Genomic DNA, 14,340 nt, shown 5'->3' with positions numbered 1-14,340 from the left:
ACTTCAAAAACTTTGGCGATCGACAGGTCGGTCGCGATAGACTCTTTGAGCACCGCTGCCGTAGACTGACGAAAAACCAGGCTATTTGTTAAAGTACCTAACTTTCTTATTATCCAACATTCTTATTATCCAACATAAGCGAATGAATCAAAAAACAGAATGTTAAGAAAGCATGAGGCTATAGTTGTATTCTAATTTCAGTATTTGTTAAATGCTAGAATATTCCACAGGGTCACGCGAATTTTGAGAAAAAAGTCACAGTTTGATTGGTACACCCGGTATGCAATAACAATTTATCTATCTAGCAACAATATTACTACAGCGATATTGTTAAAGAACAAGGCTATAACATATTAAAAAAATCACTTAAATCGGACACAGGTTTAGGAAATATCAGACATCAAAAATTACCCATTTTTAAGGTGGTGCGTTAATTTCTTAGAGAAGTATATTATAATATACAATGTTATCTTATTCACTATTATTTATTTGTATTGTAATTATGACAGATTTATAATTATAATATTACCTATAGTCCGTCCCACCTTGACTTTACAGTATAGGAGGGAACATAGGCAATGCAGTCCTTATGAGCTGTTTTAGAAAGACAATCTACAATAGGGATGTTCACTAATTTTTAAATATAGTTAAATTCAATAGATTACAAGGTATATAAAAACGTAACAATCATAAAACTGTTTAAAAATGTATATTTTTTAAGATAAATGAGTTCATAATGTTGATTTTCTTGGAGGCTAGAAAAACGGTACCCTGCAGCGAGGCTACGGTCTGTGACGTCAGCAGTCGTAACGTCTTTGATCGACGACTAGTTTTGTATACTTATTTACTCAGTGTATTTGAATGTGCGCAGTTTTTTACGTATTTAATTATTAAAAATAAAGCCAAATAAGTGGTGTTTTGTTCCTGGGTGTGTAAATACATCAAAAATCAGTTCTGACAAGATTTTTATTACCGTTCCAGCCAATTTAAAACAGAAAAAGAAATGGTTTGTTGCAGCTAGAACTTAAAATAACTAACTTAAAGAACTAACTTAATAAAATAAACATTATAGAAGTTTTCCAGAGACTTTCGGCCCTTGGTAATAATGTAATTGTTCTTTCTGCATTTACATTTTTCAAAAATACTTATTAGTTTTCTCAGGATTCGAAAAAAATGAATGAATTTAAATAGCATTGGACCAAGATTTTGCACCTACCCCCTTAAAGAGTAAATGAAAAAGTTTCGGGACCTCAAATTTGTATTCCTTAAACTGGGATATTCCTAAAAACGGGATTCTAATAATACATACAGTAAAAGTAAACCTTGAAATAACTACATGTGGATGTAGGTATGACTTTATATTATATTAAAATCATTAATAATTTAGTGAAAAGATTAGTTGAAATGAAAATGTATAATACCCAAGTTCAAAAATATTTTTTACCTTGGAACAGTTGTCAACTCGAAATACGAAACGAACGAAATAAGATCTAGAGTTGAAAAGGACATAGCAACATTTAACAACATGCATGAGAAATATTTTCACCCATTGCGACATAATATCTCTCCCACTAAAAATGCGGCTGCTAAAATGTTATTATTTCCGGTCTTGCTATATGGCGCAGAGGCCTGGACAATAATGGAAACATTAATGAAAAAGCTAGAGGCATTCGAGATGTGGGTGTACCCACGTATCCTCAAAATATCCTGGGCGACCCACACCAACGTACAGGTATTGCGTCGAATGGGAAAACAAAAAGAAATCTCTTTTACAATTAAGAAACGAAATCTTAAATATTTCGGTCATATCATGAGGCATGATAAATATCGTATACTCCAACTGATAACGCAAGGTAAAATAGAGAGCAAACGCGGACCCGGAAGAAAAGACACTCATGACTTAAAAACTTACGACAATGATTTGGACAAAAATCGATTGAGTTATTCAGAAACGCCTCAAATGAAATTAAAATTGCCATGATGATAGCCAACGTCCACAACGGACAAGGCACATGAAGAAGAATAAAAATATTTTTAATACACCTAACCAAGGTAAAGTAATAACCAGCCAATGTATGTATACAATATGCATGCGTACAATGCATGCATACAACTTTCCCTATTTTTTTTGTGGAGTATTAAGCATTTATTTTTTTAGCTTAAAGAAGACATGGAAAATTATATGGAATATACACTCAGTAAAGCTGTGGTAGATTTATTTTTTTACAAGATGCCAATAAATCATACACCATTGTTACATCTACACTACAGTCGGTAGTTTATACGAGAATCGGCTTTCTGAAAACCTTCTTCCCTTTTATTTGTTTATTTTTGTAAAACCCAAAATATGTCCTTACAAACAGTCTATCCACTTTAGACTAAACAAATTCACTATAAAACTCCACTTTAACCGTGATAAAACAAGAAGAGAACAAAATAAAATGACCTGAAACAGGTTAACAGTAACACTATGAGAATGGCGCGCGCTTGGGGTATGCAACTAGTGACGTCAGGCCAATAGAGAAGCGTTCTTGAAATTTAAAATAATGCTAGATTTCTAATAAAGATTTTTTTATAGAAAGGCTTTTTCAATTTTGTTGAAATTTTGGACAATTATTCCTAGGGTGTTTCTTAATCGTTTTACATGTTTGAAATGACTTTTTAATTTTTTGTGAACATCCCTATTTAATTTTATTTGATATAGGTACTATAGTTATTACGCAAATGAATCCTAAAATTTTAGATTGCCTTTCTAAAACAGTTTTAATTTAACCTCTCTAATGTTTGATTACAAATTCTTTATGATAAAATCGACATCACCGCGGTAAAAATTCTCATAAGGACTGCATTGCCTATGTTCCCTATACTGTAAAGTCAAGGTGGGACGGACATAGATCTTTGGATTTGATTAATATTTCATTAGTTGGAATTTTTATTTTTAAATTTTAATCTAAACAATATGAAGATTGCTTTAGTTTTGTCCACCAAAAGCTATTTATAAGATTAAACTTGTTTTAGAATATAAAAATTTAATCAAAAAATTCTTTAAAACATTTTAAATGTTTTCAAATCTAAATAAAAAACAAAATTCCCTTAGTATGCATGATGAAACTTCTATTTTGAGATAAGAGTTTTTAATAATTCTGACTGAGTAAATAATATCATCCAAGTGTGGAACTATTAAATAATAGTATCTGCAAAAAAAGGAGCTACAAACCAAAAGGAATGATATAATATCATGAAAGTGAAATAAAGTGAAAAAAAAACAATGTCTGAAAAAACATGAGGCTTATTTTTCCACATTGACAAAGATAAATTGCACTACGAGTTTCTTGAAGAGGGTGATTCATTGGTAAAAACTATCAGTTCAGATGAATATCGGGTACGAATTGTTTTTATTTTTAACTTAATATCTTCCACCGTCACTCCCTGAAGATTCAGCTCCTCGACGATTTCTTTTAAGGCGTTTTCTCTATGGGTTTTATTTTTATATGTCTCTGCTTTAGTGTTCCAAAGACACTGTCGGTCTTTCATTAAACTCAAAATTAGAGGAGTATGGTCGTCTTTCCACTTAAAAACCATGATAACAAATATATAAACACAACAACTACGCACTTCAAACGCGACAATAAACAACCACGTGGACCTGTTGCCGCTGTTCACTGGCCACTGGCGGTGAATCACAGGAACAAATGCATGTTTACATGGTTCGCTTTGGATGATTCATCCTCGATGCATCCTCTAAAGTGAACAAAAGTAGAACTCGGTTCAACTTCGTTCAATATTCATTTTGGATGATCATTGTCGATGAATAATAGTTTACACGATTCATTTATTTTTCACTTTGGATGATTCATCCGGGATGATCATCCAAAGTGTACGGTGAAAATGCGGCTTAATTTTAAAACTGTCAACTGTTGGAAAGGTGCCGTTATTTCATTTATTTTTTAGGATTGAATTAGAATTGAGAACAGTCATCAGACCAATAATGACATACGTGACAGAAACATGAGGACACAGAGAGGACAAAAAGATTGCTCGAAACAGAGAAGATGAAAACCCTTCGAAAAATCGATGGTAAGACAATATGGGATAGAGTAGAAGTGCAGATATATGACGGAGATGCAAGGTGGACAACATTAATAACTGAATAATAATGAGTAGTAGGGACTAGAGACGGTTCCACAATAGGAAGACGATCAGTGGGAAGACCACAAATATGATGGAATGACAACTTACTGGAGGTACATTGATAAACAGATAGAGGGGTCTACACAAAAATAAGAAGGATTGCATTGATTTATTAGAAGTTAAGTCCATCGTGATGTCTCTGTATGTATGTATTTTTGTTATTCAGTGAATTTTGAAATTACCCAAATCGTGTCTTACTATTATGGGGATATAGGTACGTGACCTTTATCAACTGTGACAACAACGAACTTTATCAACTTTATGAGGAAGCACCCCTGCCAGACTTCATTAGAATACAAAGTATGCAATGGGCCGGACATGTGATAAGAATAGGAGAGGATAGGCTACCAAAAAGAGCACTGAATGCTAGAATGCAGGGAAAGAGACCGGTTGGAAAGCCAAGAAAGCGCTGGGAAGACACAGTAAACAGCGACGCACAAGCCCTTTTAGGAGTCTGTGTATGAAGCCACAGACAGGCAAGGGTGGAGACAAAAAATAAAGGAGGCCAAGGCTCAATTTGGGCTGTAGTGCCGTAGAAGAAGAAGAAGAAGGTATGTGACCTCCTAGGATTAAGACTTTACCTGAATTATCATATCAAATATAAGGTTGAAGAATGATTCATAGTAAGTGAAGATCACCATAGAATTCATACTTTTGTTATCAATACATTTTTTTGATAGTTATAGATAGATTGATAGATTTAATACCTTAGTGGGAATTACATTACCGGTAGAATAAATGGTCAACTGACAAAAATGTTACTTAAAACATGCGAACAGTTTTTGCAATCAGTGTTTAACTTATCGTTGTTGTTATAGTATTGGCTGTTAAGTTTGTGGTTGATTGCTTCATCTGGATAGTTTTCATACTAATTTTGTTAATTATTTTTTATTATGAACGTTAATGATCAACGCACAAATCTATACTGTGGTTTGTAAAGAATGTCAGTTTTACTCATAGTGCCTTGATGCTGATAGACTAGCAATGAAAGCTAGTTGTGTTCATGTGTTTGAAAATTCAAGAACAAGTCTTGTTCAGAGTCTGAAGTTTTATGTTATCTATATGTAGCACACAGCAAAATAATGAAAAATAAACGAAAAAACCCTACAGTTTAGGCTAAAAGTTGAACATAAAAAATGCAAGAACTGTTGCACACCCATTTAATAAAAGAATTTTCAGTAGATTTGATAACAGAAATTATATGAGAATGTCCGAAAAGCCATTCTGCAGTGACACATATAATACAAAACACTATAATGCAAGAAGCTATGTCTTTTCATTAGATACCTGGCCGAAGTTAAAACCCAAAGAGGTTTATAGTATTATTTAATATCTAGACAAACGTTGGCAAGGATTATTCCAAAGAGATGCAGAGATATACAGTGCATTAAAAATGCATTAGAACTTACAATTTTCATAGAAAATTAGTTATAACTTTGTAAATACCCTGTATAACATAATAAAACTTGGTATTGTAAATAAGATTTCGAATATAAAATAAAATACAGGGTGTTTCATTTAAAAAACATAAGTAAGTCTGCCATTATGTTATCAAACACCCTGTAACATTCTAAATAATTTTGTGATAAGTATGAACCTACTGAGTTGCCTACAATTTTTGTTATTAACTTTTATTGTTATTTATTATTATAGCTGATCTCTACCGAGCTTGATCACTCTGTAGTTTAGCTGTATGGGGTATGAAATAGAGGACTAAGGATTATTCATTATAATGTTGTTTTGTTTTGTTGTGTATTATAAAGAACAAAGTCTTTTAATGAATTTCACATGATGCTATTTTTGACAAAGTCCAAAAATTATAGTCCAACAATTAATTACTTATTGTAGATTGTAGATGATACAAGGTTTTATTTTCATTACCAATTCAGAGAAAATTCATTGTTGATTCCAAGTGCATCTTTTCTACTTAGAACTTGAAAATGTGGGGTATTTACAAGCAATAATACATTACAACTAAGAAGACCTTGTTCCTTGACTCGAGGTCTTTGCTATTTATATCATTCATAACTGAAATAAACAATTAAATTCGACATTTTTCAGGTGCAAAAAAATGTAACAGGAACAATAATATTTGGATTATGTATTAAAAAAACTTAATATTAGTGAATTTGTATGTTTTTCGTTTCAAAATACAGTGAAACCTCCGTTAACCGAAATAATTGGGGGGAAAGTCGTTTCGGATAACAAGAATTTCGGTTAAAAACATCATTGGTTTTTGTATTCTTATATCAAATTACATGGTATTGGAGAGATATAGCTGCAAAACATCTTTATAAAAAAAACACATAAGAAAATAGCAGATTTCCTTAAAAAAACACTCTAACATGTTCCATTTTCCTTAATTTTATTGCTTTTTTTTTAATTCACTTTTTATTGACGAACTTTTTGTAACTGTCAGCCATTTCGGTTAAGCGATGTTTCGGTTAAAAGGGTTTCAGTTAACGGAGGTTTTACTGTACTGACAATACCACTTTTTATATCAAATTAATTATACCTAATACCCTAAACTCTAAACAATGACAGAAAAGCAGACAGAAAAGACAATAAACCATGGTATGAGGGGAATAAGGTTCAACCACAAGTTGTAATCAATTATAACAAAGAGCCAGGGTTGGCAAAAACCAAGGTTTTTTCAAAAAAAACAAAAAAACCAGGTTTTTTTGATACAAAGTATATAGTCCAGAAAGCCACTGCGCATCCGCTAGGGAAAATATTCTAATTCGGATTTTTTGCACAATCTTACTTAACAAGGACTCCTTTTAACAAATTTGCATGTTGCCAGGACCAAAAGGTGGTCAAAAATTTTTTAAACGTTTTTTTTGTTTTTTTCCTAAAATGATTTTTATTTGCATGGAAAAAAGTTATTTTAGGTTTTTGGATCATTTCAAACAGAAAAGGTCTTTAGTGACTTTTCTTGAAAATTGATAGTTTTTGACATATAAGCGATTAAAAATTGAAAAATTGCCAAATCGGCCATTTTTAACCCTCAAAAACTATGTGAAAAACTGAAATTTTGAATGTTGCCAAAGTAGGTAGATATTCTTTAAACATCGATTGATGAAATCCCGAAGAGTTTTTTGCAATGCAATATTCAAAACTCCTTTGTTTTTTAATTGCTAATCAAGCGTGCGCGACACTATTTTCCACCGACATGACAGTATGGTGCACATGAAAGGAATAAATTCGTTATTTCGTAAACCGGCGACTTTAAGGAAAAATCCCGAAACAGGTCGATTTTTATTTTTAAGTTATGATATTGTGGCATATATGGTATACTAGTGACGTCATCCATCTGGACGTGATGGCGTAATGGATGATTTTTTTTAAATGAGAATAGGGGTCGTGTGCTAGCTCATTTGAAAGGTTCTTCAATTCTCTATTCAGTAATATAAACATTTACATAATCATTTATACAGGGTGTCCAAAAGATTTTTATTAAATTAAATTATTTGACAAAAAAAGAAGTAGAAGGACACCCTGTATAAATAATTATATAAATGTTTACATTACTGAATAGAGATTTGAAGAACCTTTCAAATGAGCTACCACACGACCCCTATTCTCATTTAAAAAAATCATCGATTACGTCATCACGCCCAGACGGATGATGACGGATGACATCACTAGTATACCATATATGCCACAATATCATAACTTAAAAATAAAAATCGACCTGTTTCGGGATTTTTCCTTAAAGTCGCCGGTTTACGAAATAACGAATTTATTACTTTCATTTGCACCATGCTGTCGGTGGAAAATAGTGTCGCGCACGCTTGATTAGCAATTAAAAAACAAAGGAGTTTTGAATATTGTATTGCAAAAAACTCTTCGGGATTTCATCAATCGATGTTTAAAGAATATCTACCTACCTTGGCAACATTCAAATTTTTAGTTTTTCACATAGTTTTTGAGGGTTAAAAATGGCCGATTTCGCAATTTTTCAATTTTTAATCGCTTATGTCAAAAACTATCAATTTTAGAAAAAAGTCACTAAAGACCTTTTCTGTTTGGAATGATCCAAAAAACCTAAAAAAACTTTTTTCCATGCAAAAAAAAATAATTTTAGGAAAAAAACAAAAAAAACGTTTAAAAAATTTTTGACCACCTTTTGGTTCTGGCAACATGCAAATTTGTTAAAAGGAGTCCTTTTTGAGTAAGATTGTGCAAAAAATCCGAATTAGAATATTTTCCTAGCGGATGCGCAGTGGCTTTCTGGACTAATAATAAGTCTAAGAACTTTAAAAATGAATAAATCATTTTATAAAATTATCTAGTAAACAATGAAAAAAAAATGATTCAGACAACTTTTATTTTTATTTACACACACAAAAAATTAATATAACAAAAAAAAACATCATCAAACGTTATAATATTCAAAATAACTAAGTTCAAAAGTAAAAAAATAGAAATTATTTATCTTGATTTTTTTCATTTGCGGCAACTTCAAATAAAAACACCAGTTTGGAGGCTCAGTAAAAAAAAATAAAAATAAAAAAACCAGATTTAAACTAAGAAAATTTAAGAAAAAAACCAGTTGGTTTAAACCAAGGTTTTAAGCATGTTGATTTAAACCTGCCAACCCTGCAAAGAACCCTTTATCTATAGCAAGTTATGCAAAATACAAAGATTGCGCTGGGCAGGTGACCTTATAAGAATGGATAACGTCAAAACACCTAGTAGAACTCTTAGCAGAACTATAATCATGGGATGTCGGCCAGTAGGACGACCAAGGAAGCGATGGATAGACCAAATGAGAACCAATACCAAATAGATACTGAGGGTGGATAACTGAAAGAGAGCAGCCAGGGACAGATATACTTGGAGGCAGATGTTGCAGTAGCCTAGGGTCCGACTTGGGCTGTAGTGCAATAGGAGAGAGAGGGGGAACGAGAGAGAAATACCCTTTATAACATAATAAAACGTTATACTGTTGTCATGGGGAAGTAAAGAAGGTCTCAAACAGAAAAGAAAATACAGGGTGTTCCATTTAAAAAACATAAGTTTGGTCTGCCACTATGTTATTGACCACCCCATAACATTGTAACTAATTTTGTAATATGAACCTTAAAGTTGCCTAGAATTGTTGTTATTAACTTTTAATACTATCTAGAGAGCCGGATTTAAGGCAGTGGGGGCCCCTGGGCAGAATTGGTGTGGGGCCCTACCTCCTACGCATTAAAAAAATTGTTGTTATAACTATGGTATACAACCAACTACAGGGTTTATCCTTTTAGAAATAAAAAAAAATGTTGATCTAGGTACTTTTATAAATATATATAAATGGTTAAAGTCCGGATAATTTTTGAGATTTTTTAATTGAAAATTCCTTGATTATATCGGGCATGTCTAGTTGCTTTAAGAAAACATGGTGTTCAATGCTCATTATAGAGAGATGATGCAAACGCTCTTGGCGCATCATAGACAGAAGTCGATTTTTAATTAACTTAAATTTTGAGAATGATTTCTCTTCACTCAGTTAGTTAGCATCAGAAATAAATATAAACGAAGTGTCATCTCAACGTTTGGAACCGCATCATTCACATTCTCTTTTAACAGTCGGTACATTAGAAATTCTTAACTTATATTTGATGAGCCGATTTCCTCTTTAAATGAATTGAAAAATTGTACATATTGTACAAGTCGACCACTAGATTTTCATCTTAATCATTGCTATAAGGTAAGCTTCAGTTAGTGAGCAGTGGAGTCAGTCGAATATTCTTAAAAGGAGTATAAATTCTTTAAGTGATTTAAGTGCCGCCACTACTGAATTAAGGTCAATAATTGGATCTTGGAGAATACGGATTGTGCTGTTTGTCATCTCATAAGATTTCATTCCAAAATATTGCGAATATTCCTGTTTCCAGTAAACACATTCGATTATACAAACCATTTGCATCGCTATGAGTTTTAAATTGTTGCTCATCGTCTTCTGAAATTTTGGATATTTCTCCTTTAATCTGATTATAACCTTTAACTAGTGCTTTTGCGGCATCATTTCTAGATCATCATCTAGCAGTATTATTTACTCTTTTAGGAAAAGTAATATTTCTGCAACGGTTGGCATTGCTTTCTCTTAAAGGCGCAGCTTTTAAACATCCGATTATCAAGTTGTATCTCTATTGTAGAGCAAGTGAAAAATACATATAGTTCCGATAGTTCTTATAAGAAATCAAAGGATGCAGTGACAGCAGGACAACCCTCAGCTGCAGCTTTTGTAACAAAATTTAGAGAGTGGACGGCACACGGAATCCACGCGTTGTCATAGGACTGTCCCCTGCAGTTTTTCAATTAGGTATCATGTTCTTGCAAGAATGTCATTATAGAATTAAATATATCTTCTGCTTTATGACCGTGATTTGGCAAAACTATGAGAAACCTTTAAACAGCAGTGAAACCTTCCATGTACTGAAACATAGTTAATCGATCACAAAAATTATTATGTGTGAATAATGTGCTGATTTTTTTACGTTTGGGCTTTGTGGGGACCCCTGAAATGTGGGGGCCCCGGGCAGCTGCCCAGCCTGCCCTCCCTTAAATCCGGCCCTGTATCTATTATTATAGCAGATCTACTGAGCTTGATCACCCTGTAGTTTAGCTGTATGGGGTATGAAATATGAAATATACAGGAGGATATAAGGATTTACTAAAAGATCTATTAAAATGTATTCATTATAAAGAATGTTATTTATTATAAAGAACAAAGTATTTTATAATCAATCTCACATGATTGTTTTTAAGTGTGCATTCAGGTATTTTTGACAAAAGTCCAAAAACTATAGTCCAATTAATTATTTAGTTAGATGATAAAGGTTTTTATTTTCATTGCCAATTTTGTGAAAATTAATTTCTTGTGGATGCATCACTGCATCTTCTCTACTTATATGCGGAATTTACAGAAATAATACATTGTAACTTAAAAGACCTTGTTGCTTGACTCAAGGTCTTTGCTAGGAATGTCATAACTGAAATAAACATTAAACAATTAATTTTGATCTTTTTGCAGGTGCACAAAAAATGTATCAGGAACAATAACAATAATATTTTTGGATTATGTATTACCTAACAAAACTTAATATTAGCGGGTTTGTAAGTTTTCATTTGATAATACCGAAAATAAGAAAGACTCTATCTGAAATTGATTGGAATACCCCCAACAATGACTCACTTGTTTACACTGCATTAAATATGCGGTACTTACCAATTGCGGAAAATCACCTCTGGTTACGATCCTGATGCAAATAAAAGGCGCAAGAAGCGGGGATCCCTTCAGCACCACTTTTTCCGGAAAAGCGTTGTACAGCGTCAAACCCAAACAGTTGAAGATCACTTGGGGCAGAGGTAGAAAAGTGAGAAATCTTAAAATATAGAGAAGCGTAGCCCCGAAAACACCGTACTGTATCCATGGATTCAACTCTGTTGGCGGTACAAACACCCCTTCTCCGAAGCTCTTTATGCCCCCAGTAAAAATTTCGAAAAAGATTATCACGTTTAGAAATAGAAGGCAATGTAAATAGTGTTTGGCTTTACTGGAGAGCATCGTAATTTCCTTAGTTTCGAACAAATTTACCTAACTACATCCCACCAAAGGTGGTGGTTGAATACTGAATGAAAGAGCCAAGAGCGAGAGGAAGCGAAACAAAATTTAAAGCGAGACGATCTTATCTACTGTCAAAAGGGGCAAGTGACGTATGACGTACCTCTACATTGACATGCTGCATAACCGTTATTTAAATAACTCGAGTGTCCATAGGCGGAACAGAGGAACGTTAATAACAAATAAATAAAATAAAATCACAGAAATTACTTATCAGAAATATATTTTTATTTGTATTTAAGAATCTATTTATAAAAACGTTTATAGTTGGATGCTCACGACAGAAACGCTCACAAAAATATCATAAGCAAATATATTTTTATACTGTAAGGCAACTTTTCTAACTTAAGCAATACTTTTCAGTAAGGCAACTATGGAAAAATACAGGAATAAAGGGACCAACGCTCATATGGTATTCATTAATCTTGAGAAAGCATACGATAGAGTTCCTCGAGAGATTCTGTGGTGGGCACTCAATAAGAAAGGAGTCCCTGGCGAATATGTAAAAATTGTGAGAGATTTGTATGAGGGAGTAACGACTACTGTTAGGACAGGTGTGGGAGAGACGAATAAATTTCAGGTGAAAGTAGGATTTCACCAAGGCTCGGTGCTTAGTCCTTATTTATTCTCATTAGTTTTGGACCAGATAACAGCGAAACTACAGGGTAGCATTCCATGGTGCCTAATGTATGCTGATGATGTAGATAGTGTTAATAGGAAATAGTGAAAGAGACTTTGAACAAAAACTGGAACAGTGGAGACAAGCGCTGGAGGAAAAAGGTTTTAAACTTAGTAGGACAAAAACAGAGTATTTGGAATGTTCATTTAAAGAGGAGTTACTACAAATAAAATGGTATCTTTGGATGGTGAAATGATTGTGAAAAGCAATAGTTTTAAGTACCTAGGATCGGTATTGGTATTAAGGTTGATTGATGTATTGAGGGTACATCATTACATAATTACCCTCAATACATCAATCAACGGTATTAGTATTACAGAGTAATGGAGAAATAAATGGAGATGCATGCAGTAGAATTAGGGCTGGATGGATGAAGTGGAAAGAAGCGAGTGGTGTTTTGTGTGACAGAAAAATTCCAATGAAGCTGAAGGGAAAATTCTATAAGACAGCCATAAGACCGGCTATGATGTACGGAACTGAATATTGGGCAGTGAAAAAGAAAGAGGAACAACGAATGCATGTGGCGGAAATGAGAATGATTAGATGGATGAGTCAAGTGACAAAGGAGAATAAAATTAGAAATGAGCATATTATATAGGTGAAGTCTAGGTGTGGCACCAACTGATGCCAAAATGAGAGAGCATAGGTTAAGATGATTTGGTCATGTTCAACGTCGAGACGTTAATCACCCAATACGAAGAATAGCTGAAGTGCAGATTCCTGGGGGGAGTAGGAGAGGAAGACCAAATAAGATCTGGGGGGAGACGATAAGTCAGGACATGTTGGTAAAGGGGATTAACATTGATATGACCCAAGATAGAATTGTGTGGAGAAATGCAATTAGGGAAGCCGACCCCGCATAGGGATAAGGCAAAGAGAATGATGATACAGTGACGAATATAGAAGTGTTAAAGATAATAGACAGAGAGAGGGAAATGGAACATAATAAAAGAAAGGAAATTGCAATATCTCGGACATGTGATGAGAGGCGAAAGATACAACATCTTGAGACTCATAATTCAAGGAAAAATAGAGGATAGGAGAAGCGTAGAAAGGAGATGCGTTTCCTGGTTAAAGAACCTGAGACAATGGTTTGGTTGTAGATCAAGGCAATTGTTCAGAGCAGCTGCCTCGAAGAATAGCCACGATGATTGCCAACCTTCGTCGCGGTGATGACACTAAGAAGAAGATAACCCCTAAACCCCTAGAGAAAGAACAGGAATAGAAAGAGTTCATGGAGGTTTTGGGAGACGAAGAAGAAATGATGACGGAAATAGTGATTGACTTTGCAGTAGCATGGGATTCGTCTGTGGTTAATACGTTCTTTATGAAGAGTGAAGACCAGTATCTTATCTATAGTAGCAGAGGATTTGAAAGTCAGACAGATTTTGTTTTACGTGTAGAAGTCATTTTAAAGATGTTACCAACTGTAAAGTGACAAAGGATGAGGGTATAGCTAGTCAACACTAACCAAAAATAAAGTGATGGATAGTACAAAAGTAAAGGATACAGATTTGGCAAGTGTGTTTAAGAGTAGAGTGCTGGAAGGGCTTGAGGAAAAAGATATAGTGGGGAAACCAACAGAACAGCAACAAGAAATGCAACAGAAGGTTAGACACAAGAAAGGCTCCTTGATCAATGCTCTTTGCTGATGGCATCGTGTTAGTAGAAGAGATTAAAGAAATGTTGGAGGAAGGGCTATTGAAGAGAAAGAACTTAATGTTAGCAGGTAGAAAACGAATATGTGGTTGGGAGGAACGGGAATGATTGAGGGCATATAGTAGTTTGGAAGAAAACTAGAACGAGTAGTATAATTTAAACACCTCAGCTTCTAAATATCGTAAAATGATACACT

General features: G+C 33.7%; 1 protein-coding gene across 2 annotated transcripts in view; it reads right to left on the bottom strand.

Annotated features, from left to right (window-relative positions):
* Positions 1 to 11,834, bottom strand: part of LOC126886275 (beta-1,4-mannosyltransferase egh) — a 65,644-nt gene extending 53,810 nt beyond the window's left edge. For both annotated transcript variants that reach the window (XR_007698566.1, XM_050653146.1), the window contains exon 1: positions 11,411 to 11,834. Coding sequence is in view for 1 of the 2 variants with exons in the window: in XM_050653146.1 (XP_050509103.1) it covers positions 11,411 to 11,749 (339 nt within the window). In the remaining variant the exon portion in view is untranslated. The remainder of the gene's footprint in view (positions 1 to 11,410) is intronic.
* Positions 11,835 to 14,340: the final 2,506 nt, after the last annotated feature.

The sequence above is a fragment of the Diabrotica virgifera genome, chromosome 1, assembly GCF_917563875.1.
Source record: "Diabrotica virgifera virgifera chromosome 1, PGI_DIABVI_V3a".
Lineage (NCBI taxonomy): Eukaryota > Metazoa > Arthropoda > Insecta > Coleoptera > Chrysomelidae > Diabrotica > Diabrotica virgifera.
The sequence above is the reverse complement of the archived record's forward strand: the minus strand, read 5'-3'. Positions and strand labels throughout refer to the sequence as shown.